The 25,540-nt window shown below is 32.8% G+C and overlaps 4 protein-coding genes across 5 annotated transcripts in view; 2 read left to right on the top strand and 2 right to left on the bottom strand.

Annotated features, from left to right (window-relative positions):
* The first annotated feature begins 2,413 nt into the window (after window positions 1-2,413).
* On the top strand, window positions 2,414-3,450 carry LOC126886849 (uncharacterized). The gene has a single exon (XM_050653947.1). It carries the CDS (start codon window positions 2,579-2,581, stop codon window positions 3,380-3,382), a length of 804 nt encoding a protein of 267 aa, XP_050509904.1. The 5' UTR covers window positions 2,414-2,578; the 3' UTR covers window positions 3,383-3,450.
* Window positions 3,451-19,734: 16,284 nt separating this feature from the next.
* Window positions 19,735-22,193, top strand: LOC126878451 (uncharacterized). Of its 2 annotated transcripts, XR_007698791.1 has the most exons (4): window positions 19,735-20,150; window positions 20,554-21,068; window positions 21,138-21,876; window positions 21,928-22,193. XR_007698791.1 is itself a non-coding variant. In XM_050653949.1 (3 exons), the coding sequence occupies exons 1-3, from the start codon at window positions 20,132-20,134 to the stop codon at window positions 21,459-21,461; spliced, it is 858 nt and encodes a 285-aa protein (XP_050509906.1). In that variant the 5' UTR covers window positions 19,735-20,131; the 3' UTR covers window positions 21,462-22,193. The 2 variants fall into 2 exon arrangements, 1 of the variants encoding a protein (XP_050509906.1); XM_050653949.1 differs by having other exon boundaries at window positions 21,138-22,193.
* On the bottom strand, window positions 22,076-24,914 carry LOC126886850 (uncharacterized). Its single transcript, XM_050653948.1, has 2 exons — window positions 23,384-24,914; window positions 22,076-23,334 (listed from the first exon to the last, which is right to left on the bottom strand). Exons 1-2 carry the CDS (start codon window positions 24,000-24,002, stop codon window positions 22,124-22,126), a joined length of 1,830 nt encoding a protein of 609 aa, XP_050509905.1. The 5' UTR covers window positions 24,003-24,914; the 3' UTR covers window positions 22,076-22,123.
* LOC126885893 (zinc finger protein 431-like) overlaps window positions 24,884-25,540 on the bottom strand; it is a 39,160-nt gene continuing 38,503 nt past the window's right edge. The window contains exon 5 of the mRNA XM_050652688.1: window positions 24,884-24,954. Within this exon, the coding sequence (XP_050508645.1) occupies window positions 24,884-24,954 (71 nt within the window). The remainder of the gene's footprint in view (window positions 24,955-25,540) is intronic.

Here is a 25,540-nt window from a genome sequence, read left to right on the forward strand (position 1 = left end):
CAAAACCTCTAAAGATTTCATGGGGTTTGGTCTTATTTTCGATATATCATTCAATTCTTCTAGACGATCATTTGCCTCTATATCCGATTCTTTTTCTGTTGAAAGTATTGAATGAAGAATCATACAATATTTTTCTAGCGTTTTATCATTTATTTCACTCAAAAATATCATCAAAAATTTATTTATTTAATGGCAATATCAGTTTGTCAATTTACTGTGCGGTAAAAAGAACATCATCAGTGTTGCATTTCATTCAATTATATAATATAAAATTATATTTGGTAAGTACTTAGTACTATTATTACTATAGGGGCGTAATTTTGAGAAATTATTATTTTTATTTATTTAAATAAAAATGGAATCCAAAAAAATGTTATCTGGGGCGCAAAAGAGAAAAAGAAACGTCGAAAAAGAAGAAATGGCAAAAAACAATCTGGTTATCTTAGCCAATTTCTGAAAAAAGTTAAAAGTGATGTTGTTTTACCCAATGATAATGATGAGTCCAACAAAACTGTAACCGAACCTAATTTACCGGGGACATCCACATCCACACAATTTGTTGATGGTCAGGCCACAAAATCAGGTGTCTTAACCACAGAAAGTAACACAGAGAATGTCCCATTATCCAAGGTAAGATTGAGGGCAGGAGAGGCCCTGGACGTAGACGTATATCCTGGCTGGCCAATCTTAGGAAGTGGACTGGTCTACGTCAACTGATCTATTTCGAGCTGCCGTAAATAGAATAAGATGGGTCAATGTGGTCGCCAACATCTCCAGAAGATAGGCACTTTAAGAAGAAGAAGCATTATACCCCTAAAATCGACCATTTCTCTATTATTTTAAGTTGAATACACCGATTTGAGCATGCACCAAAAAAAAATCTTTTTTCACCTACCATCTCTTTTTTCTATTAAAACTAGAAGATGTATGAAAAATTGAATCTCTCTGATTTTTCATAAACTACAAAAATGTTTTTATAGTTTTTTTCGTTAGATGCACAATTTTTATAGTATTCCCAAAAACAGTCTCCGAAAAGTGTCATTTTTCAATGAAAATGGCAAATTTTTAACAACGAATAACTCAAAAAGTACCTATTGAGTTTTCAAAAAAATTTATAAAACAGTTTTTGCTTAGAATTAGGTTCTCTGGTCAATTCCGGTGTTAGTTTGATAAAAAAAATTTCCACCCCCGAGAACGGGTGAGAACCACACCTAAGTTAAAAGCGCCATAGAATATAGGGTAGACTTTGATTCTTGAGCTATTCCCTACCTACAGTGAAAATATGAAGTAAATCGAGGCTCAGTAGGCTGGAATTCCGAATGTGCCTCCCAGTTGCCAACCAACATGTCCGCTGAAAGGTCATTTTCGAAAATGTCAAGAATTGAAAATAGTCATGAAAATAATTTTCGATCAAGTATGACACAAGAACTTCTGAACAATTGGTCGATTTTACCCATAGAAACTGACGTAACAAAGGCGATAAATTATGACATTATAGATGTATTCTTATTTAAATAAAAAAATCTGATTGCAATTCTTTTTTGCAAAAATGCTTGAAGGGCGGCTACTAGAGAATTGCCTAGGGCGTCAATTGACCTAAACGCGGCCCTGCTGGCTGGTATAATTTGAATTTTTAATCGTCTTTAGGGGCCAAACGAAAAACAAACAAAACTTTTATTTTATCTTTGATAAATGTTTTAAATTACGTTCTGTTGTGATTTATAACATTTTTTCGAATTTAAAATTTTATGCAAGGTCCCTATTGTTGGGAAATCAAAAAACTTAATATTTGTAAAAAATATTAATAAATTATGCTTAATTAAATTAAGCTTAACAAGTCTTGTCTAATATTCTTCTAGAAGGAATAATTAAATTAATATTAGGTTAAGAAAAGTGGACTTGCCCGGTTCTTGCACCGAGGTCTTCAATTATTATAAATAGCCAAAAAACAATTAAGAAGACCAATGGCTTTTATGTGATCGTGGATTTTTGAAGTTTGAGTGAAAATTTTAAGTGAAGCTTGGTGAGCCAAAATTCAGGTGTAGTACATATTAAAATTAAAGAAACACTGAAAATTCAAGTACGTAGATATTAACCATACAACATTCTAAGCGACATTACCTACAACTTTAAAACTAAGTCTTTGGTCACAGTTTCCTCTAATATGAGTATTTGGATCACCTACCTTTTCTTTAAATTATTTTATCACATATCACATATCTAAAATTGTATTGTTCCTGCTATCTTATTAATAGGCCCTCTATTTGAGAGCTCGACTGTGTTGCCACATCTGAGACGGCCTAAAAGGTGTAGTGTGAAATCACTTTTTCACCTCTAACTAGAGGTCATTGACATGACATCCAGACATCATGTCATTGACCATTGACTGACATCTGACATGTTTTGTTTGTTTTGACATTTTGATACGATATTTTCAATTCAGCTTGAAAGGTGTTATTTGTTATATTCCTTCAATTCCTTGATATTTTAATATAATAATTGAGATAATAAATATTATAATGAACTTTATTATTGTCAATAATCAACATAAATTGAATTTACACATACATAAATATTTATGAGTCGGTTCCTTATGAAACAAATAGTGTACAAGACAAACATGCCTTTAAAAACTCTAGGTGGAATATTTGATGAACCCAAGAAAGCCCCAAAAAAGAATTTTATAAGGGAAAATATTAAAGCCCTGAAACACTTGGAAAGTATAGTACAAGAAGCTCAAAAAGTGGAACAAACCAAGTCATTAAGTAGAGGAAGCAGCCCTAAACGTTTCCCTAGGGATAAAACGAAATCACTTTCTTTGGGGGATTTGAGAGTTCCAAAAGAAAATACCATTCCTAATAACAAGGACCAAAGTGTTAATGCTAAATCAATACATAAAACTTTATCAGCAATTGACAGGATTAAAAATTTATCAAAATCAAAAGGTTTTAAACCAAAGAAAACTGTTTCCGAGAAAAAGTGTAAACCTCAATTGTCTGATAGATCAGTCCAAACTGACTTTGATGATACCTTTTTGATAGAAATCAATAGTCCAACGATTATACCTGATGTGCTACCTAATACAAAAGAAGGCCATAGTCAAACAATTACTCCGGAAGTTCCACTTATTGTAAAAGGAGTTGTAACGTTAGAACCTCAGTACCCTCCTGGACATACAGTATTACCTGAAAGTGAACGAATTGAAACTTTAGCTACATATAAAAAGAACTATGATAAATTAATTAATGAATTAAATAGTTTACCTCTAACTTGTGATACTTTACGAATTAGGAAAAAGCGGATAAAAATTGAGGATGAATTGCTGAAAATAGAAGAGGCTATTAAGATGTTTGAGAGACCCAGAGTATTTATTAAGAAGTAATTGGGCTTATAAATAAAGTTGAATAAACAAATTGTTATAATTATAAATATATTATTTTAAATACTAAATATTTATGCTCATTTGTACTATTGTGTGCTATATTTTCCCAAATTTCAATTAGTAAATAAATTTAAGATATCTTAAGGCACATATCCATTACATTGGTCAGTGGCGTAGCTAGCCCTGCAGGGGCCCTATATCAAACTTTGTCGCGGGGCTGCTTTTCACAACTGATGTGGGATAGTGCTAAAAAAATGTTGGACAAAAGAAGCAAAAACGCTTGTACTAAACAAAATATTTATTAAATGTAATTTTAGAGTATAAAATTAATTACGAGGGTCGTTTTTTTTTCAACCTCCGTTTGTCCATAAAAAATTCCCGTGAAGCGTTTCGCCATTGCGGTGCGCAGTGGGCGACAGAGCATCTCCCCCGCTACACTCTACATTAATCCCGACTTCCAGGCATCAGTCTGTACTGTGCTACACACGAAACAACATGGCCGCGACAATTAGTTCTCCCGCCAAGTGTGAATTACGCGCTGTCATTCGCTTTCATTTGACACATCAAGGATGTGTCAAGTGTGTGTGTGTCAAATGAAACTTGTGGAAATTCCATTGCCAACGATGTTAAAGTGAAGCGACGGTTGTTTCTCACCGCTTCATCAACACGTTGAACAAGCTCATCTGTAACGACAGAATTGCGACCTTGACCCCCTTCGTCATGCACATCATTTCGTCCTTCTTTGAATTTTCGGCACCATTCACGCACAACTCCATAACTCATAAACCCTTCTCCGTACACTTGACACATCCTTCGATGAATTGCAGCTGCACTATTGCCTTCTGCCTGCAAAAAGCGAATGACAGCGCGTAATTCACACTTGGCGGGAGAACTAATTGTCGTGGCCATGTTGTTTCGTGTCTAGCACCGTACAGACCGATGCCTGGAAGTCGGGATTAATGTAGAGTGTAGCGGGGGAGATGCGCACCGCAATGGCGAAACGCTTCACGGGAATTTTTTATGGACAAACGGAGGTTGAAAAAAAAACGACCCTGTACATATTCAAATGCTCCTACAAGCCAATAATATATTAATCAAATAATTTAAAAATGAACTTTTCTCATCTTTTGTTTGGCAAATTTATTTATTAAAAAGCATGCATGCATAGCTGAAGAAGATTTTAATTTCTTTAGATATTTGGTTTCTATAGACAGCAACGACAAGTGTGTTAATCGTTTCTGTCCTACAGAAGTACCTAGTTTTTAACCAATTTCAAATTTGAAAAACTTTTATCAGCTATGTTATGTCAGTAGTTACCGGAAGGGTTAAAAACAGGAAACATGCTGTTATTACCTACGGAAAACTGGATGCAAGGTTATTATATTTTACCATTAGTTTACCTTTAACAGATTGAATTTTAGTTTGTATACCCAAGCAGATTTTTAAAGCAAAAAACTGTTCATAAGTCTTTATTGTATTTAGTATAGTCAGTCTTTCTACTTGCTCTTTTATAATTTCATTTGGAAATGATATGTTTCTCGGCTTGTAATATTCAAATGTATTACCTACTCAAGTCACAGAGGCAGTGAAACTTTTGTTTGGTTTGAGAAATCAACATATTCAAACAGCAATAATATCTAATATTAACCCTGAGGTACGATTTCTGGTCTGAAATCCTCTCATCTTCTGATAACTCAGCAAAAAATGGCTTTGTTACTTTTAGTCTTTTATTTTTAAAAATAGTTGTTAACCCCCACTTTTTTGCTAGATTTTTAGAGTCGTTTATCAAATCATTAAATTCATTTTGATTTCTTTGATTTTTTAGTTTATTAAATTATGAAATGAATTTTGGTGTCTGCAAATCATTGTTTTCATTCTGTAGAGTGTAGAGCTTTAGAGACAAGGTTGGTTATTTCAAACAATGATGAAAAAAAGATGCCAAACACTATAATTTTCCAAAACAGTAGTTAATTACAGGTTAATTACAGTTCGTCTTTTTTAGTAGAAATTAAAGGACCCCGCACAAACCTTATGGAAAATAGGTCCCAGTGGATTTAGTTCATACTTTGGGATTCATGGGCACAACTCAATCGTATGAAGGATTTTCAAGATACAGAGGCCCAAACTCGGAAAATTATAAGATTTACGGGGTATTCCAATTCCGTGAGTTACTGGTTATTTGGAAACATGTAGAAGTTTGGATCAATGAAAAGTACTAGTAGTCTAGGATTTTTTCCTGGCTATCCAATGGCGACCTTTACTTTGACCTTGACCTTCAACGGGCGTCATCTTCTAGAGTTTCGAGGGTTTTCGGCATTCAATTGATATAAATAGATTATTCATGGGTTTTTGGGATCGCTAAACACGAATATGCCATCAGAATTGCCCTCCGAATGACGTGGTGGCCAGGGCCTCTGCGAGGGACGTCATCTTCTAGAGTTTCGATGGTTTTCGGCATTTAATTGATGCAAATGAATTACTGGAGGGTTTTCGAGATCGCTATACATGAAGAAATGTGATAGAAGCCCCCTGACTATCCAGAGTCAGCAATTCCTAATAGCCGAGCCTATAAAGAAGGGAGGAAGACACCGGCAGAGGTCATTCATTTTTCATTCTTAATAATTATAGTTGTAATTAGTTATATTTTGTAATTGTATTTTAAATTTTGAAAATAAAATATTTTTTTTGAGAAGTTCAAGTGCTTGTGACATATTTGGCGATGGCGCTGATTAGGATCAACTTCGTACAGAAACATAGAGTTTCCTGGCCAACTTAAGTTGCTTAACGAGACCGATCGAACCTTGGGGAAGAAAGAAAGTTATGCTGTGGAAATCAACGGTGATCATCCTAATGTAAGTTTTTCCTTTCTTTCCTAAAATTTTATGAGCACTTTTAACAATATTTCTCAAAATAGTATTGAAAATTTGAATTTATTATTTGATAGTTTGAATTTACTCGACAATTTAAATATTAGTTGTAACTCAGTAACTCCTAATCCGAGAACTCCCATTTAAAAAAATATAATATCCGTATCTTCTAAAAACATTTCCAAAATGCCTGTCACAAATAGTGATATTGCGAGCCTTTGCTCGACTTTGCCAGAATTCTCGTCAAAAGAAGACATTTCTACATTCATAAAATCTGTAGACAACTTGTTAACATTCTTAGGTACACAAGAGCTTACAGAACCTCAGTTATTTATCCTTAATACTCATATTATCGTATCTCGTATAAAGGGAGATCCGAGAAATTTTTTGAATTATTCCAATAAAACAGTCTGGACAGAGATTCGTCCAGCTTTATTATCTAAATATGGAGATAGAAGGTCAGAAGATATTTTGGTAACCCAGTTATCGACAACAGTTCAAAAACATAATGAGTCATATGATCAGTATCATCAAAGAATTTCTACTAATTTGAATGATTTACTTCAACATGTTACTTTAAATGATAATGCCGCTACAGTTAATTTTAAGACGCCTTATTTTAAAAACATTGCATTAAAAACTTTCTGTTCTGGTATAAATGAACCATATAACGAATATTTATCCCATTTTGAAATAAAATCGCTTGAAGAAGCACTTCAAAAGTGTATTACCTATGATAATCATAAGAACCAGCAACAATATATGAGCTTTTTAAAATCCCAACAAAATAGAAAACCCTTGGCCAAGCAAAGACCACCTAATCAAAACCAATTTTCACACAACAATAATAGATACACAAACTTTCAACCTACACAACCAAATTACGTGAGGTCCCCTCACACTGCATCTTTCCGCAACCCTGAACCAAATTTTAACTTCGCTTCACAGCCAAATTTTAATAATTTCCATCCTCAACAAAATTTCAAATCTCGAGAGGATAATTATCAAAGAAATTTCCCAAGAAATGCTCCTCAAGAAAATAATTACCCAAGAAATGTTCAGCATAGGCTAAACAAATATCGCAATCCTCGAAATCAACAAAATTATGCCCCTCCCATGAGTGGTGTCCAAACTATTTCAACCAAAAATCATCAACTCATGACCGTTACCACTAATGGCCATCATTTTAATATTGCTTCTAATCCAATCGATACTTCCGAAATTAACATCGAAAACTATGATTCCGAAAACTATGATTCCGAAAACTATGATACCGAACAAACCACGGAAGAATATTTCGACCCAAATCATCAGGATTTTCCCCTGGTACCTCCCGAAGAACAACCATCTCCTGTATAAATTTAAATAATTTACAAAAATCTCCCCGTCTACCTTATTTTGTTACGCCCATGACTCGTCTTAAAGTTCTTATAGATTCTGGAGGATCAGATACTGTGATCTCACCGAAAGCTTCCAAATTTTTCAATCCATCCCACATATACGAAAAACCGTTCACATTAACTTCTTTGAATCGTACAACAAAATTCTCCCAAAATATAAAAACCCCTTTATTATCTGAATATGGCATAAATGATCCCATCGACGCAAGAATCGCAGATTGGAGCAAATATTTTGATATTTTGTTAGGGAATTAAGATTTAGAACGCTTTCACTCCATACTAAATTATAAAACTAAAACCTTGACCTTAACCAGTCATAAAATTATCATTCACTTTGAAACATTATATTATAAGATTCCTGTTAACGTCCTAGAAGGCGAAATATTAGTACCCAGCGTAGAATTGCAAAATTTTTCATTGCCAGAATCCATACACACAGCAAAAAACGGTTTCATTCATAATTTAACGCTTCCTTATCCGATAAAGTTATTAAACCCCGTACAGGTGAAGAAACTTGATGAGTATGATATTTCAACCGGTCCAACGAATTTTAGATTCTTGTATAGATGATAGGTATCCCTTACCAAAAATAGATGAAATTTTAGACAATTTAGGGAAGGCTATGTACTTCACAACTTTAGACTTAGCTCAAGGTTATCATCAAATTGAAATTCATCCAAATTCTATTCAAAAAACCGCTTTTACTGTTCCCCATGGTCACTTTGAATTTTTACGTATGCCCTTTGGTTTAAAGAATAGTCCAGCAACATTCGAAAGGTTAATGGCCCAAGTAGCAATTTTTCGACGCATTGGTTGTCAGTACAAACAAATGCACTGTATATAACGTTGCCCGAGAGCATTTTCAGTTGTTTCGGCCAACGTCCCCTACCCCGACTGACATTACGATGTTACAACGTTAAGTAATACCTTTAGTTATACGGGCAACTAATTTATTACCATTGTGACAACTACATATCACAGTTCAGTTTTTTCAACAATCGCAACGAATTAAAAACGTTATAATGCTAAACTAATTTAAGCCCTGGCCGATTTGGGTTTTCTGGCCGACTCTGAAGTTGTCTGTCACGACCCTAGGTGTTGTTCTAGGTGTGTGACACCTTTACGGCAACTTCAGAAGGAGAGAAAGAATTTACTTTATAACCTTATTTTTTTCTTATTATTATATGTTTTATTTTGCTGGAAATTTTCGATTTATTTAACAACCTGTTTATTTGTTTTTTTTAATAGCTGATTTCCATTCCATCGTACACTGTTTTATCAGTAGATTTGATAACCTTAATCTTTCAATCTTTGTATCAGCTTTGCTAGACGAGGTTGCCAGGTCAGTTTTTACTCTTTCAGTAGTTTTGCTTTCACAAAATCAGTAGATTCTTTTTAGGCCATGTAAAATACAGTATACTTATACAGTAATCTGCATATCCGTCTTAACTATCCCAAGAGGAATTCCAAAAAATTGGAAATCTAATTATTCCAAAGCAACAACTGGTAATTACCATTTTTTAGCTAAAATCTACTAAATCAAAAACTAAAATATACTTAAGGATTTTTGGGATATATTTGGGATTTTTGATAATAAAAACAACAGCTAACTTAAGGGGATATGCGCAAAATGTCGCCCGTTAAAATGTTCAATGTATTTTAAATGTTTTCATTTTTTGCGAATCCTGAGAAAACTAATAAGTATTTTGAAAAGTTTAAACGCAGAAAGAAAGATTACGTTATTACCGAGGACCGAAAGTCCCTGAAAACTTCTATAATGTTTATTTTAATAAGTTACAGGGGTGAAAAAAAAGACAAAATGTAGTGTCATTTTAATTCCAAATATCTCATTCAAAAGAAACGTTTTGGTTTTTCTAAATAATGCAATCTTTCATTCTGCGTTTAAATTTTTCAAAAATACTATTTACATTTAACAACTAGAATATTTTGTCATCCACTAATTTTAACATCTGCATGTCTGGATCAAATTCTTCAAACAATTGTTTCGTGAACACAACATTTTGTGTTTTGCAAAGTTACATATGTTTAGATATTTTAGTTTTCCATCGTTAGCTTCTAATAGGCTCACCGAATGCCCGAACTCTTCAATAACACCTGAAATACTGCTTGCACTGTTACTTGAAATCTGCAAGTTTGTTACACAAGAATCCAGTTTCCAGTTTCATTTCTCTGTAATATTCATCATCTACGTCCTGAATCTTATTTTCGGTAATGACATTGGGAAATTGTAACCAAATGTCTGAAAATTAATTTAGAAATGGGGTAAATACTATTAAAAAGCAAATTTTATTTTAGTCATAACAAAATGTTGAAATATACCAAAAATCTACTAAAAAATATTACCTACTAGAATATTTTAAAAAATATCAAAAATCTACCAAAAAAGTAGAAATCTCCTAAATGTGGCTACGCTGTTAAGGAGAATGCTACACTTTTGACACTGGTCACATGACCTCTCTGTCACCCAATAAGAGGGTGCGTTCTAAAATGGTTGGGATAGTCAGCGCGGCCGGGCTTGGTTGGCGATTGGACTTCTAAGTTGTCTTATCGGTCTAGGGTTGGTAGTAAGGTATTTTTTTAGTAATATTGGTAATATTGTTTAATGCACCATTTTGGTTTTACTTGAGTTTTTTGGGATGTAAAGAAAATGAAAACACAGAATATAAAAAATGCAGGCATTTTCTGATACCTTTAAAAGCACCATCAATACATTAAATTTATACAGAACATCTTTAACATAAATTTTGACTTTTATATTAAAATTTTATTTTTTTAAATTTGCATATTTTTTGTCAAAAATGTCGTAAAAAAGTAGCGCGTGTGTTTTTTAAAGGTGAAATATCCATATTTGACGGTAATCTGAGATGCGTTTATAAATTTCAGATCAGGTAATTTTGTTTTATGTCCTTTATGTATTTATATAAATTTAAATACCTAATACGATGTCAAAATAGTTACCTTTTTGGTTTTCGCATTCACCATACAGGTGTTAAAAATATAGGTAAAAAAACATAACCAGTCTGACTCCTTGAGCAACCATTGCACGCGCATGTTCTTTTTATAGTCGCTTCAGTTGTCTTATGCAACGCTTACGAAACGATGTTGCTTCATAGGAGGTTGCCTAGGCAACGTCAAGACAACTCAAAAATCGTCCACCAAATTAGTGCAGAATAGGGTCGTCTTCTAGGCAATAACAACGTTGTAACAAAACGTTGCCACGCGGTAGACAACGTTGTCGCGTCGACAAATTGCTACTTGGGGGATAATATTCTTCGACCTTTTATTCACAAGTTTTGTTTTGTTTACATGGACGATGTTATAATTTTTTCCAAGTCGTTACAGGAACATTTGGTTCACATCTCTACTATCTTCGATACTTTTAGAAAAAATAATTTAAAAATTCAATTAGATAAGTCCGAATTTCTTACAAAAGAAGTTGCTTTCCTAGGCCATGTCGTGACGACCGAAGGTATAAAACCTAATCCCATTAAAATTGAAGCCATCCAAAATTATCCTTTGCCAAAAACCGTCAAACAAATAAAATCATTTCTTGGACTAATTGGTTATTACAGAAGATTTATACCCAACTTTGCAAAGATTACTTCCCCATTTTCTAGATGCACCCGTAAAGGAGCTATTATCGACCATACTAATCCAAATTATTTAGAATGTTTCGCAAAATGCAAACAATTATTAACTAATGCCCCCGTCTTGCAATATCCAGATTTCGAAGAACCCTTTGTATTGACTACAGATGCTTCTAACATAGCAATTGGATCAGTATTGTCCCAAAATAATCACCCTATTGCATATTACTCTAGAACTTTAAATTCTGCCGAACAAAACTATTCTACTATTGAGACTATTAGCCATACTCGATTCGTGCAAACACTTCCGTATGTATTTATATAACCAAAAATTCACCATAGAAACAGACCACAATCCCCTGGTGTGGATTTATAAAGTTAAAGATCCCACTTCTAGACTGGCCCGTTGGAGACTTAAACTAGAAGACTACAATTTCGAAGTAAAATATAAAAAAGGCAAGGAAAATCAAGTTGCTGATGCTCTCAGCCGAATTCAAATAAATGCTTTAAACTCTAGTTCAGAATGCGCGGAACCCCCAGATCCCACTGACAATTTTGATATTGACAAATTTCTTGAAGATTTCGAAAATCTACAGGACAATAGTGATACACAACATACATCTGTTGAAAACCCTATTACAGGAATATAGATTTCATCTGAACCAATTAATTTATCGTCAAATCAGATCGTCTTTAAAATCGAATGCAAAAAATTCGAAATAAATTACCAAAAGATTTTTAACAAACACCGCTACAATGTAACTCTTACAGAAAATTGGGAAACGGATATAGCAAATACGTTTCAAAACATTTTAAGACCAAATCAAAAATTTGCCATGTTTATTCCTCATAAATTTAGACCATTTATCTGTAATTACTTCAGAGAAAAAATAAAATCTGTAGTTAAAGCAATATTCTGCAATACATTACTTCAAGATGTTGAAGAAGAAAATCAACAAATTGAGTGTGTGAAAAAATATCACATTGAAAATCATAATGGAATAATTGAGACCTACAAACATTTAAAACAAAAATTTTATTGGCCTTCGATGCAAACAACCATCTCAAATTTTATTAATAGTTGCGAAATCTGTTTAAAAAATAAGTATGAACGACATCCTTACAAACTTCCACAATTAGGACCGTTATTAGGTCAAAAACCCTTTGACATCCTACATATTGATCTATTTCACTGCAATAAAAACTTATACTTAACAATCCTAGATTCTTTTTCTAAATATGGTCAATGCTATAAACTAACCGACAAAACTTCTATTTCAATACTAAATAAATTAAGACACTATTTTTCCCACCACAATTATCCAAAAAAGATTGTTTGTGATAGTGGTACCGAATTCAATTCAGCAGTCATTAAGGAATTTTTAGCCTTACATAAAATCGAAATCCATTTTACGACAGTAAACAATTCTTCCTCAAATTCTCCTGTAGAACGTTTTCATTCTACTCTCATTGAAAAACTTAGGACCCTACAAGCCCAAAATCCAAACGATTCGCTAGACGATGTTCTAACACATGCTATTCTTGTCTATAATCAATCAATACACAGTTCGACAAACTTCTCTCCCTTTTTAATTCTATACGGACCCTATGCTGAGGAGATACATTTCGACTTTGACCTCCCAGTATACGAAACATACAATCAAAGACACACAGATGAACTCCAACCTTTTATTACCGAGTTATACAACAAACAAAAAGAAAAAAGCCAACAACTTTTAGATAAACAAAACGAAAATGCCGAAAACATTCCGGAAATAGATCTTACAAAATCCTTATACGTTTCTAAGAAAAAACATAAACCTAAGTTACAAGCCCCTTACTCTACAATTCACCCAGAAACACAAGATAAAACGAAAATTATCGGAAAAACAGATAAACAAAATGTAACAAGCACACATCTTAAATTTGTAAAACGAACGCGAAAACACGTAGACAAAAATACTCCAGCCCAAACTTGTTCACAGGAAAATCCTCGCCCTGGGCCATCAACTCAGTATTCAGGAGATTCCGAATAATGGGTACTTTTCTGAAGAAATAGGAAGATCAAAAGAAATCTCCCACTACCATAGACACTTCCTTCATATTCCTTTAGACAAACTCTCAAATCTAATAGAAATTAGCCCAGCTGATCAATTCCAATCTCATTTTAAGAAGGCACCTCCCTCACTTCTTTATTCCCAATATAATCATATACGCGAACAAGCGAAAGACGATTTACATAAGATTACTCGTAAACAGAAAAGGGGACTCTTTAACTTCCTTGGAACTGCAATCAAATATATAACAGGTAACCCAGATGACTCTGACCTTGACCTATTAAAAACACATATTATTGCAATAGAAAATAAACAAAATGAAATAATAAAAAAATTTAATAATCAAATATCGTATATGGACAATCAATTAATACAAGATTTGATAAACTTTTAGAAAAGATAAATACTGATAATGCTGCTCTTGTAGCTGCAGTTAATAATTTTTCTGCAGATTTTGAGTTATTTAATTTTACATAATGAAATAGTAAACATTCAAAATATTAATGACTTCTTAATGAAATTAATTAGAACCATTACTCTATCTCAGTTAAATATTCCAAATATCGAATTATTCACGTTAAAACAACTAGATAATTTAAAAGAAAATCTTCTCAAACTTTATCCCAGAAATTCTCTTCTTGTCAATGATGAACATCCGTACGAACTAATCGAATCTTCCAAAATGTTAGTCTGTGTAACTTCTAATACAATGCTCATAATAATTAAAATACCTATACTCCATGAAACTTCCTATACTACCTTTAAGATTTATCCGATCCCAAACCAAGATCACATCATGATATTACCTCCTGCAAAATATTACTTGGACAACAAATGGTTCGACACCTGTATAGGACAAAGCGACAACATAGTCTGTTCCAACCAAGTACAGTCCCAATGTACCATACCCAATGTAGATAACTGCACGAAGACCGTAGTGACAGAAAACTTTTTCCAAGAAACTAGCAAAGTCATATTGCTAGGAGTAGTCCATCCAATGAAAATCCAGAAGATAGAGATCAAATCCACCAGTATCCTAATGACAGAAGAACCAATAACCATTCAAGGAATCCATTTCAATAAAAAGACATCCAGTGACATTTCAATTCCAAAAATTGTTCCAATGAAACTTATACCTGACCACAAGATGAAAATTGAGAAACTCAAAATCCCAGAAACACATGGTCAAATCCAGCCTCTGGAACCAGTAGACGTACTACCCCAATTATCGATAGGATTGAGTACCACTTCAGTTGTTATAATCCTATTTGTTTTAGCTTTCCTAATAATCTTCCTAATTAGGAAAAGAAAAAGAATTTCCAAATTTCTCTTTGGAGAGAAACTGCATCCGGCCCAGATTCAAATTTTAGAAGAATTACTTGCAGAAGTCACCAGGACTTCGAGGACAAAGTCCAAACCAAACGAGGGAGGAGAAATGTGATAGAAGCCCCCTGACTATCCAGAGTCAGCAATTCCTAATAGCCGAGCGCCGAGCCTATTGGGACCGTGCAAGTTCGGCAAAGCGACCCCTATCTTCGCTCTGTACTATTATTCGCACTTTTAATTATATTGGCCAATTATATTAGTCCTGGTTACTGGATAATTGTCAAGGCCATAGTCCAAAAAAATAGTAAGAAGAAAAAATAAGATTCAGGTTATGTTATGAAAACGTGAACAATTGTATGTAGTAAATAAAATTAGTTATTAAAATGCAGTACTGCACTCAAAACACAATTAATTAAATTACCTTTATATAATAATTGCATATCATATCAATATTGTGGAGCAATATATAATTTTTCTACTTCAATGGCAGAAGGTATGAAATATACGTCAATTTGACAATTTCAATTGACAATATGAATTATTTAAGATAGTTGCAATTTCTCCGCGACTCGCGCACGGTCGTTTCTCGTTTCCCTCTCCAAGTACTTGCACTTGATCCGTACATGCTACTTGATCCGATCCCGGTGATTTATTGTTCTTTAATTTGTCTACTGCTGTTCTAATCTCGGCTATTGTTGGTGGACTCTTTTCTCTGTTGTCTGCTTGGTCTAATGGTATATCAGGGTTCGTCTCACTCCCATCTCCTTCAAGCTTTTCCGTAAAATGTTCTGTCCATCTTCTTAGTATCTCTTGCTGTTCTGTCAATATATTAGCTTCCTTATCTCTACACATCGTCGTTCTCGGTTTGAAGTCTTTTCTGCTTTTGTTCAGTTTCTGATAAAATTTTCTTGTCTCTGTCGATCTACTTAGTTCTTGCAGTTCCTGAAGTTCTTTGTTCATATATTCTCTCTTTTTTCTTCGGTGAGTTTTCTTTTCTTCTTTGCGTAGTTGTTTATATTCTTCCTCTGCTTGTCGGGTTCTGTGCCCCTGTTGCATCAGTAAATATGCTCTGTTTTTTCTGTCTGTTATAATCTGACATTCTTCGTCAAACCAGTCATTCGTTCTTGTTCTTCTTTCTTTACCTTCTATGCCTAACACTTCTTTAGCTGTCTCTTTTATGATTTCTCTGCACTCTTCCCACTCCTTATTTGGGTTTTCATGTTTTGGTCTGTTTTCTAGTTTGATGCTTATCTTTTCTTTATACTCTTTATTTTTGTTTGTTTCTTTGAGTCCTTCTACCTTGTATCGTTCATGTTTAGAGCCTCTTTCCTTTTTGATGTTTGAAATTCTAGCCCTTACTCTACTTTCGACCAGGTAGTGATCAGAATCCGCATTTGCCCCTCTTCTGGTGCGGACGTTTATTATATTCGATTGGTGTCTCGAGTCTACAATAACATGATCTATCATATTTACTGTCATTCCATCTGGGGACTTCCAGGTACCCTTGTGTATATCTTTGCGAGGGAAGTATGTGCTAGCAATCACCATGTTAAGTGATCTTGCTAGGTTTATTAACCTATTGCCATTGTCATTTGATTGCTCATGGAGACTGTGCATGCCTACCTATTGTGGGTTGGAATTCAACCAGAACAAAACAAAATATATGCAGGTAAGTAAAAACACAGAAATAAGGCAGCCACAAAATATAACAATAGGAGAATATAACATTGAGGGGGTAAAAAACTTTACATACTTGGGATCCCTAGTCACATCTGATAATAACGTAGCAGAGGAAGTGAAGAGGCGAATATTTATTGCCAATAAAAGTTACCATGGCTTAATTCGGCAACTAAGATCAGACAACGTCGCAAGGAAAACAAAATGCCAAATATACAAAACCCTAATAAGACCGGTACTCACATACGGCTCAGAAACCTGGACACTCACTAAAAGAGAGGAAACATTGCTAGCCACCTTTGAAAGAAAAATCTTGCGACACATATATAAGGGCACAAAAGACAATGGAATTTGGAGAAGAAGGTACAACTTTGAACTATACGAAATATACCAGGATCCGGATATCATAACATTCATTAAAATAGGACGGCTGCGTTGGATGGGACATGTCGAAAGAATGGAAGAAGGCGAAATACCAAACAAAATATTCAAACAGATGCCAGTAGGAAAAAGAACAAGAGGAAGACCGAAGCTGAGATATTTAGAACAAATAGAAAATGATATAAAAACCTTAAAAATAAAAAACTGGAGAAAAAAAGCACGAAACAGATCAGAGTGGAGAAGAATCCTGGAACAGGCCAAGACCCAGAAAGGGCTGTCGAGCCAATGATGATGATGAATTTGCCGTGTAAAGACAGAAAAAATAGGGATAGCCGTAAAATATTTGCGAATTATGTACCCAAGGCCTTAATCTAAATTTTCATGCAATAGGGTATTTCAAGACTTTGACGTTTGTCACCGCTGGGAGGCAATTAATAAGTGTATTCGCAGAGACAGTCAGGCAGTCAGTTCGTTCGGGACTAGTCCACGACTTTATGGGATTTTTTAGTTGTATTTTGCGAACATTTTGTTGTTGATTTTGTGTAGTTTTCAGTTGTAAAAGTACTTGAACAACTTCATTTAGTTTAAGCAGTGAATAAATAAAAATGAGTGAATATTTTCGAAAATTGTTAGCAGACAATACATGTTGCTAGTAGGTACAGTCATGATACTATAAATAACAAGATAATATATATATATATATATATATATATATATATATATATATATATATATATATATATATATATATATATATATATATATATATATATATATATATCAAACAAATGAAATAGAGAATGTGGAAAAATCCCCTTACGAACAATTCACACATCCACCATTTCAGGTTGGGAAATGGTGGATGTGTGAATTGTTCGTAAGGGGATTTTTCCACATTCTCTATTTCATTTGTTTGATTTAGTTACGTTTGGTCGGTAAACCAATAACTTAGATCTTTTGATCACTGAGTGTGTTTCAAAGATTTACATCTTTTGTTTTTATATATATATATATATATATATATATATATATATATATATATATATATATATATATATATATATATACCGAAATGGTGGATGTGTGAATTGTTCGTAAGGGGATTTTTCCACATTCTCTATTTCATCTATTTGATTATATATATATATATATATATATATATATATATATATATATATATATATATTGCGCATCTCGAAGAGAAAGGAGTCGTGACGTAACTGGAGACCCAAGTTCGTAATGGTTCGTAATGTTCGAATGATTTCCGATTAGTTTGAATTGCTCGCGGTTGTATAGTCCAGGCTGTATGGTCGCCCCCGTTAGGTAAATTATTCCGATTCGATTTATTGCACAAATCTATCTTTGTAAAAAAAGTTCCTTATAACAAATCCACAGGGTGCCGGAAGGTGCTGCGGTCAGAAAATTGTTTAAACAAATTCAAAAAATTAATTTTTTCAATTCATTCAAGTTTCTGATGTTTTAGGTCATTATAAGCAAAAACTCATGTGATTTTTCTCTAAAATTTATTTTTGTCGAGTTATACGTGATTTAATATTTGAAAAAACGCGAAAATCGCCATTTTCAAGGCTTAATAACTTAGTTAAAAATTATTACTATGAAAGTTAGAAAGTGACCAAATCAAAGTTTAAAGTCCACCCTACAAGATCCTGAAGACATTTTTTTCATCATTTTATTAGATACTAAGCTGTTATTTTTAATTATTAACAATGAGCGCTAACTGCATATAGGCGGCGGTCAATAGTGAGTGCGAAAGAGATGCACCATTCCGGCCGTCTAATGGTGCACCTCACTTGCACTCACTTTGACGGCCGCCTCTCTTAACGCTCATGGTTAGCAATTAAAAATAATAGCTCAGTAATAAAATAATGACAAAATTTCTTCAGGATCCTGTAGGGGTGGCTTTCAACTTTGTAGTCACTTTTTGAGTTTCATAATCATAATTTTTAACCGAGTTATTAAACCTTGAAAATGGCCTCTTTCTTGTTTTTCAAATTTTAAATCCCGGCAACAATTTAAACAATTTTCCGACCGCGGCACTCTGTGTATTTGTGATAAGGAACTCTTTTTAAGTGAGTTTGTGCAACAAAATCGAAACGGAATAATTATGTTACCTAACGGGGGCGACGATACAGCCTGGACTATAAGCTAACAACAAGATTTCAAATTCCGGTCTCCAGTTACGTCAAGCGATGCGCGAACTCGGACGTATTTGCGCTAAGTGGAAGATACTATCTTGTTATTTATAGTATCATGGGTACAGTAGTTAGTTATTTAGCATTTTTATATGACATTTTACAACTTTATTATATTTAACCATTGTTTTTGTCTCTCAGATCATAACTTATTTAGTTCAGTTGGTTTTATGCTTAAAATGTAGCACTGATGGTAACCGATAAAACTAAACTTTATCATGATTACATCACATTCCACATTTCAAAACCCAACAGAAATGAAGCATATTTTCGATTCTTTCAGTAAAAATGTTATTGTAATCCTCCCAACAAACATTTTAAGTTGATTTAACGTTTCATCAGCTAATTTTAGAAGCTTGCATGTTGAACAAAGGTAGTCGATTAGTTTGTTTATGCATCTGTTCAGATTCTAAACAGGCGAAAAAGGAGAAGATAATCAGCTTAAAGCTGAATAAAGTAGCATTTATTAGCGCTTCTTCAACTTTTATATGGCTATTCATATTGCTACTGTACCACTTCTGCAAAATGAAGAAATACTTATTCAGTTTCTAAACAGCTTTACTTTCAGCCTTTGTTCAGCTGCTTTTGACCAATTTTCACGTGTTATATAATTTGTTTCCTTGCTGAAAAGTAGCTTTTGCAGATATTATACAGTCTATTTTTCAACTCTTCTTCAGCTTTTTATAAATAAAACAAAAATGTTTTTTTTTTATATATTTATTACGATTTATTATCGACATTAGCTTTCTTTTAACTTCAATTTCATACTTATTTTATTATTTTATTTAAAATCGTAATACTTACTTTTTTTATTTTATAGTGTCTTCTGTGCGATTTGAACCTGCTACCTCTCGATCCATATATCACTGCCTATCCCACTGAGCTAATCTGGCACTTACCAAAAATGTGTATTTTATTGTATAAATGAAATGCTTTGGAAGCTGAACAACAGCTGAAATAAATTTGAAGAAGCGCTGTTTATTTGTCGAACAAAAGCTGAAAATAATTATCGGAATTTTAGTTGAATAACTTCTGAATACTTTCTGCAAAAGTAAACAACGCCACATTCACTAAATTTTAGCTGAATTGAGATTGATTATTAGCAGAACAAAACACTCCTGGGATTTACCGCGAAAATACTGTCTTGTCTGTAAACGGAGATCAAAATTTATTTGTTTTTCCTATTTTTATAGTGATTTTTGCGTAAGTTTTAAGTCAAAATGAATAGGTGTAATCCAGGTAAGTACGTTGTTTATTATTTATTCTTTAAGTATACAAAGTGTTTGTAAAAATGGATATTAATAATTATCAATATTATACATTTAAAAAAAGTTAGGTTAATTATTTTTTTACATTTAGTATTAAACTTATTAAATTATGAAATATTTTGGTCTTAAATAATTAGAATAAACCTGGGATATATTTATTTATATAAGGAGACTGATATTAACAAACTACTAATAAGTTACAAATCTTCTAATTAAAATAATGGGTAAATAAAAAGTATACTTTTATTATTATAAGAACGTAATATGAGTTGCCTATGCATTGGATGAAATTTAAAACTTCTTTTTTTCTACTTATGTACCTATGTAATATTGTAGTTAATATTTGAAATTTTAATTAGTTTAATTTATTACAGAACCCCATTTTAAAATCGTTGAGACGATAGAAGCTGGAAGGTCGGTCTTAACTGTTGTTCCACACAAGTGGATAAAAAACAAAATTTTATTTTGGCCACCAAAAAACGTGAAAAATCTGATAAAGGATGTCAATTCTACTCCAGACATTACGTGGAATAAAATAATATGTCGCATCAAAAGAAATTATTATAAAAATCGCATTGCAGCTGAAACTGAACTTTTAGAAGTGTCGGGAGGTTCGGCAACGTCTTCAACTGATTCCGAGGTTTTAGGAGAAATGAAAGAAAAAAATAAAGTAAGAAACACAAAAAAGGTCACTAGTCAACAAAATTTTGAAACTCTGTTTGCATCATCATCGTCAAAATTTTGTTCGTTTCAACCAATCATACCGGAAGAAACTCCTGAGCCTGTTGTTGAAAGCGAAAATATAATTTTGGAAACCAATTTTTCGGATGAGGCAATTATTTCTCCTGAAGCAATTGCAAATGCGCAGTTTTTAAATGTCATCGAACAGGTAAGTTTTTATTGGAAACATTTAAAATTATTACTTTAATTACTTTTTTTTTGCACCCTTAATTATAAGCCTTTGATTGGAGAAGAAAGTAAAAACGACATTATTAACAAGTTGAATGACATTGAGCAAAAATTTAATCAGTTTAAAAATGATATAACAGAGAGCGTAAAAGATATGTTGGTGAAGGCAGTTGCGGCAATTAAATCAGATTTTGATGCCAAATTATTGTCAGCAATGCAGAATTTTAAAAACAATCATCAGGATGATGACAATATTCAATTTGAATTTCATGCCGTTTCAACCTCACAGGAGTTAAGTCAATTAGAGGAAAATCTCAAAGATTCAAATTATGAAAAGAAAGTAGTAAGTTATATTATTTCAGTTTTCATTTAATCTTTTAAATTTAATGTTGATACTGTTTTCTAGAGAAATTATTTTAAAAAAATTATTGGTAATATTCCTGATACTAGTAATGGTTTGGATACCTGCTAGGGTATTGTAGATTATTTTTTTGAGAAAAAATTTATGGTGCAGTGTTCGTGGACGGGAGGAAGTAGAAGCAACACTGAAAAATGTTGTATTAAAAATTGCAAAAATATTTTAGAAGTGTTTTTTACAATAGTCCAAAGTTCCAATAAAGATTTTTCGAAGGCTTTGTTGAAAAAATTTATAATTGGAATTACAAGAAATGCAAAGAAGCGTAGTTTAACTGGAGGCATCCGCCAATCTTCAATACATAGAAGAAAAAAATCAATGGTTAAAAAACAACGTTTAAGTGGAAACAGAAAAGGTGTTGCTCAAAGACAAGGTAAAGGTACCTATATTAAAAAAATGTATAACATAAAAATTATTATTTCAGGCGAAAATGAAATTTTTTATGAAAATGAGCAATCATTTAATGAAGAAAAAGAATATGATGAAGATAACGATGAATATGGTATGGAAAAATATGAAGCTGACGGTGAAGATGCTATAATAGAACATGACGAGGTTGAAGAGGAAGATAATAATGATACAGACACGGACTAAAAGAACATTTTTATTAAAAAAACTTTTTAATTTACATTCAAGTTTTGTTTATTTTTAATAGTGTGTAGAAGAGGAATAAAAACAATTTTACTTTCATTGTATTTTATAACAACCATTTTACAAACAACATTCTCTAGCAAATAAAGTTTCATATTATTTAAATTTGTAATGTTGCAAATATATATGTGTAAATTTGATGATCGAATGGGATAACTAAAGAAATCTTCTTTTTTCTTAACAGATTTTCCATGTATGAATATTTTACCACCTTTTTCTGATACAGAATTCATTTGAACAATGTCATTGTCATTTGTTAAAAACCATGAATTTTTGAAAACATTACTTAAACAAAAATTATGAGAATAAATGTAGCACTTGATAACATTCCCCCTTTTCTTAATTTCTGGCTGTAAACTTGTCTTTTTTGTATCATTGCTCAATATTAAATTTCTTTCGCCAATTCTATTAACAATTTGCTGCAAACTGTTATTTCCTTGGCGCAATAATTTTTTTAGTTGAAATAATGTATTCTCAAATGGGTACGTAGATATTGTAAAAAGTTGTCCAAATCTATTAACATCATCAACCACATGTTCTAAGTTATGAATGTTGCTTGTAATAAATTGTACGCCATAAATAATCTTAAAATCATCTATATATTTTTCAAACATTAATTGGGCAACCGAACGATTTTCAGCATACATGTCAGAAGAACATATTCTAACAGCAACAAAAAGAAGTAAAAAATGTTTATAAACGTCAGTGTTCAACACATCTTTTAAAATAACAATTCCAATATAATTAAGAAAATTGCGCCATTCTACTCCTTTCCAGTATGCCAGGCAATCTAATCCTCTTGTGGAACGATGAATTTCAGATGGAAGTTTCACAGATATTAAATGTTTGGAGATCCTCTCAATATCACGAGCACATAGCTTACTTGAGAAACCCATAGAACCATCTTTCCATCCTGTTAGACAACGCTTCATCACACCTAGCTCTAAAAGATGTAGTTCATCTGCTACTATAAAATCCTGCACCATGTCAACTTCGGAAATTTTCAAAATTGGTGACTCTTGCCCTTTATGGTGCTTACCATAATGTTTACTTCTGAATTTTGCATCAGTTCTAAGAGGACATTTTATATCAGGAAATACAACAGTTCGAGAAAGATAAGAATATTCGCCTTCAGTAGTGCATTTAAGGCATCCATTAATCCCATTGAAATTGACTACACCTGTAAAATAAACTAGTCAATTTAAGCAATAATTAAAAAAAACAGATACCTTTAATAAATGCCCGTGCAGGTGAATCGCAGATAAAGCATCTAATTTTTATGTGAATCATATGCCCATTAACACAGAGTCCATTTGATTGCAGCCGCTTAACATCCTCAACAAAAGGCTCCAAAAATTCATTTATATCTAGAGGCTTGTTATTTCCATGGAAAATGCCAACAATCATAGGTTGTATATCAGGCATTTCATATATGCTACATAAAATTGGCCAAAACTGACGTTTGGAACTTTTATATATTGGCAACCCATCTATATTTACATTGAGCTGTATTAACATGTCTTTTGACAAGTTTTTAAAAGTGTTCGTTAGACAAACGTCAAGACCTTGATGCCAATATTCTCCACCCTGTATAACTTTACAACTTTTTTTCGTATTTTTTGGCGTTTTTAATAATGTTCTAGCATCGATAAATAAACTAGAATCATACTGTCTCTTGATTATTTGTAGGAGATCTTTTAGAGCTGCATGTGTAATATTATGTCGGATTGCCCAATTTCCTAATTCGGTACTTGAACAAGGCAATAATTGCGTTTCAGTATCTTCTGTTTTAAAAATGTCTTCATCAATAAACTGGTCACCATCATCTGATGTTTCACTGGTTTCCATTAGATTATCGTCAAGATCACTTGATGTGCTAGAAATACACTCCTGTTCTTTAGAACCTATGTAACAAATTATTTTTTATTTAAAATATACTCACAAAATTAAAACAAAATTACCTGATCCTGATGCTGTGTCGTTAGCTTTTGAATGAGAAGAAACACTACTTGGTGCATATAGATTTTTTAAAAACTCTTCATAATTTGAACGGTTTACCTTTAATTTTCGGTAATAATGGCCAGATTTTTTTATTTTTTTAAAATTTTGAATTGATTTTTTATCCATATTTTTTAAATATTAAGTAAAGCACAGTGTATATCTTTTATCTAAATAATTAAAATTATATAGCAAATATAAGCAATTGTATAATACTTAATAATCATCAGCTGCAGAAGCCATTTTTCATCGAACTTAAGTATACACCTTTTGCAACGAATATGAACGATTTAATTAAATTAAAGCTCCTTTTCAGCTTTATATCAGCTTTTATAAAGTTGCTGATTAAAAGTACTTACAAAAGTTCTGGACAAGCACTATTTCAGCCCAGAATATAACTGAATAGAGAAGGTTGAATAATGTATTATGAACTGACTTAAATAGCGCTTCCCCAGCCTCTTGTTCAGTTTTTTTTACATTGTTGATCAAAAGTAGACAAAAATTCTGCAGCAGCGCTAGTTCAGCTTAGCATTCAGCTGAATAAGATATGCTGAATACTATAATACAAAGTGCCTTAAATAGCGCTTCTCCAGTCTAATATTCAGCTTAAGTCAATTGGCTGCAAAAGGGCTTACAAATAATCTGAAGCAGTGTTTGTTCGACATATTAAACAGCAAAATAGCTTAAACAGCCTTTGTCACTTTTATGCGACTACTAATCAGCTGCAGTACTCAGTATTTAGCTTGACCAGCTATTATATGTTTGTTGGGCTTGTACAACACAATATTACAAACAAACGCAACTAAAATGATACAAAACACATTAAGAACTGATAGAATAACATTTATGTTTGCCTCCCCGCTGTCAGATTGATTTAATTTTGACAGCTTGTTGGAATGGCCTATTCGGTGGTGACATGGAAAATTGCACAGTATGACCATATTTCACGTTCATTTACTGGCCTATTTTAAAATTAATTTTAACTAAAAAACACATCTACGTGAGTTAAACACAGTGATATAAACACTTGTAATCGTTTTAACAACGTCGAAGTTATAAGTTACTTGTAAGGGTTTTCTCTAGTGTGTGTTCTTAAATGTCTTTTCAAGCTACTTGACTCAGTAAACTGCTTCAAACAAATTTCACACTTGTAAGGCTTTTCATTAGTGTGTACTCTCAAATGTTTTTTCAAAAAATCTATTCTAGCAAACTGCTTAAAACAAAAGTCACACTTGTGAGGTGTTTCTCCAGTGTGTAATCTCAAATGTGTTTTCAAAGAATCTATTCTAGTAAACTGCTTAAAACAAATGTCACACTTGTGAGGTTTTTCTCCAGTGTGTAATGTCAAATGTGTTTTTAAATGATGTGCTAGACTAAACTGCCGAAAA

The sequence above is a fragment of the Diabrotica virgifera genome, chromosome 6 (assembly GCF_917563875.1).
Source record: "Diabrotica virgifera virgifera chromosome 6, PGI_DIABVI_V3a".
Lineage (NCBI taxonomy): Eukaryota > Metazoa > Arthropoda > Insecta > Coleoptera > Chrysomelidae > Diabrotica > Diabrotica virgifera.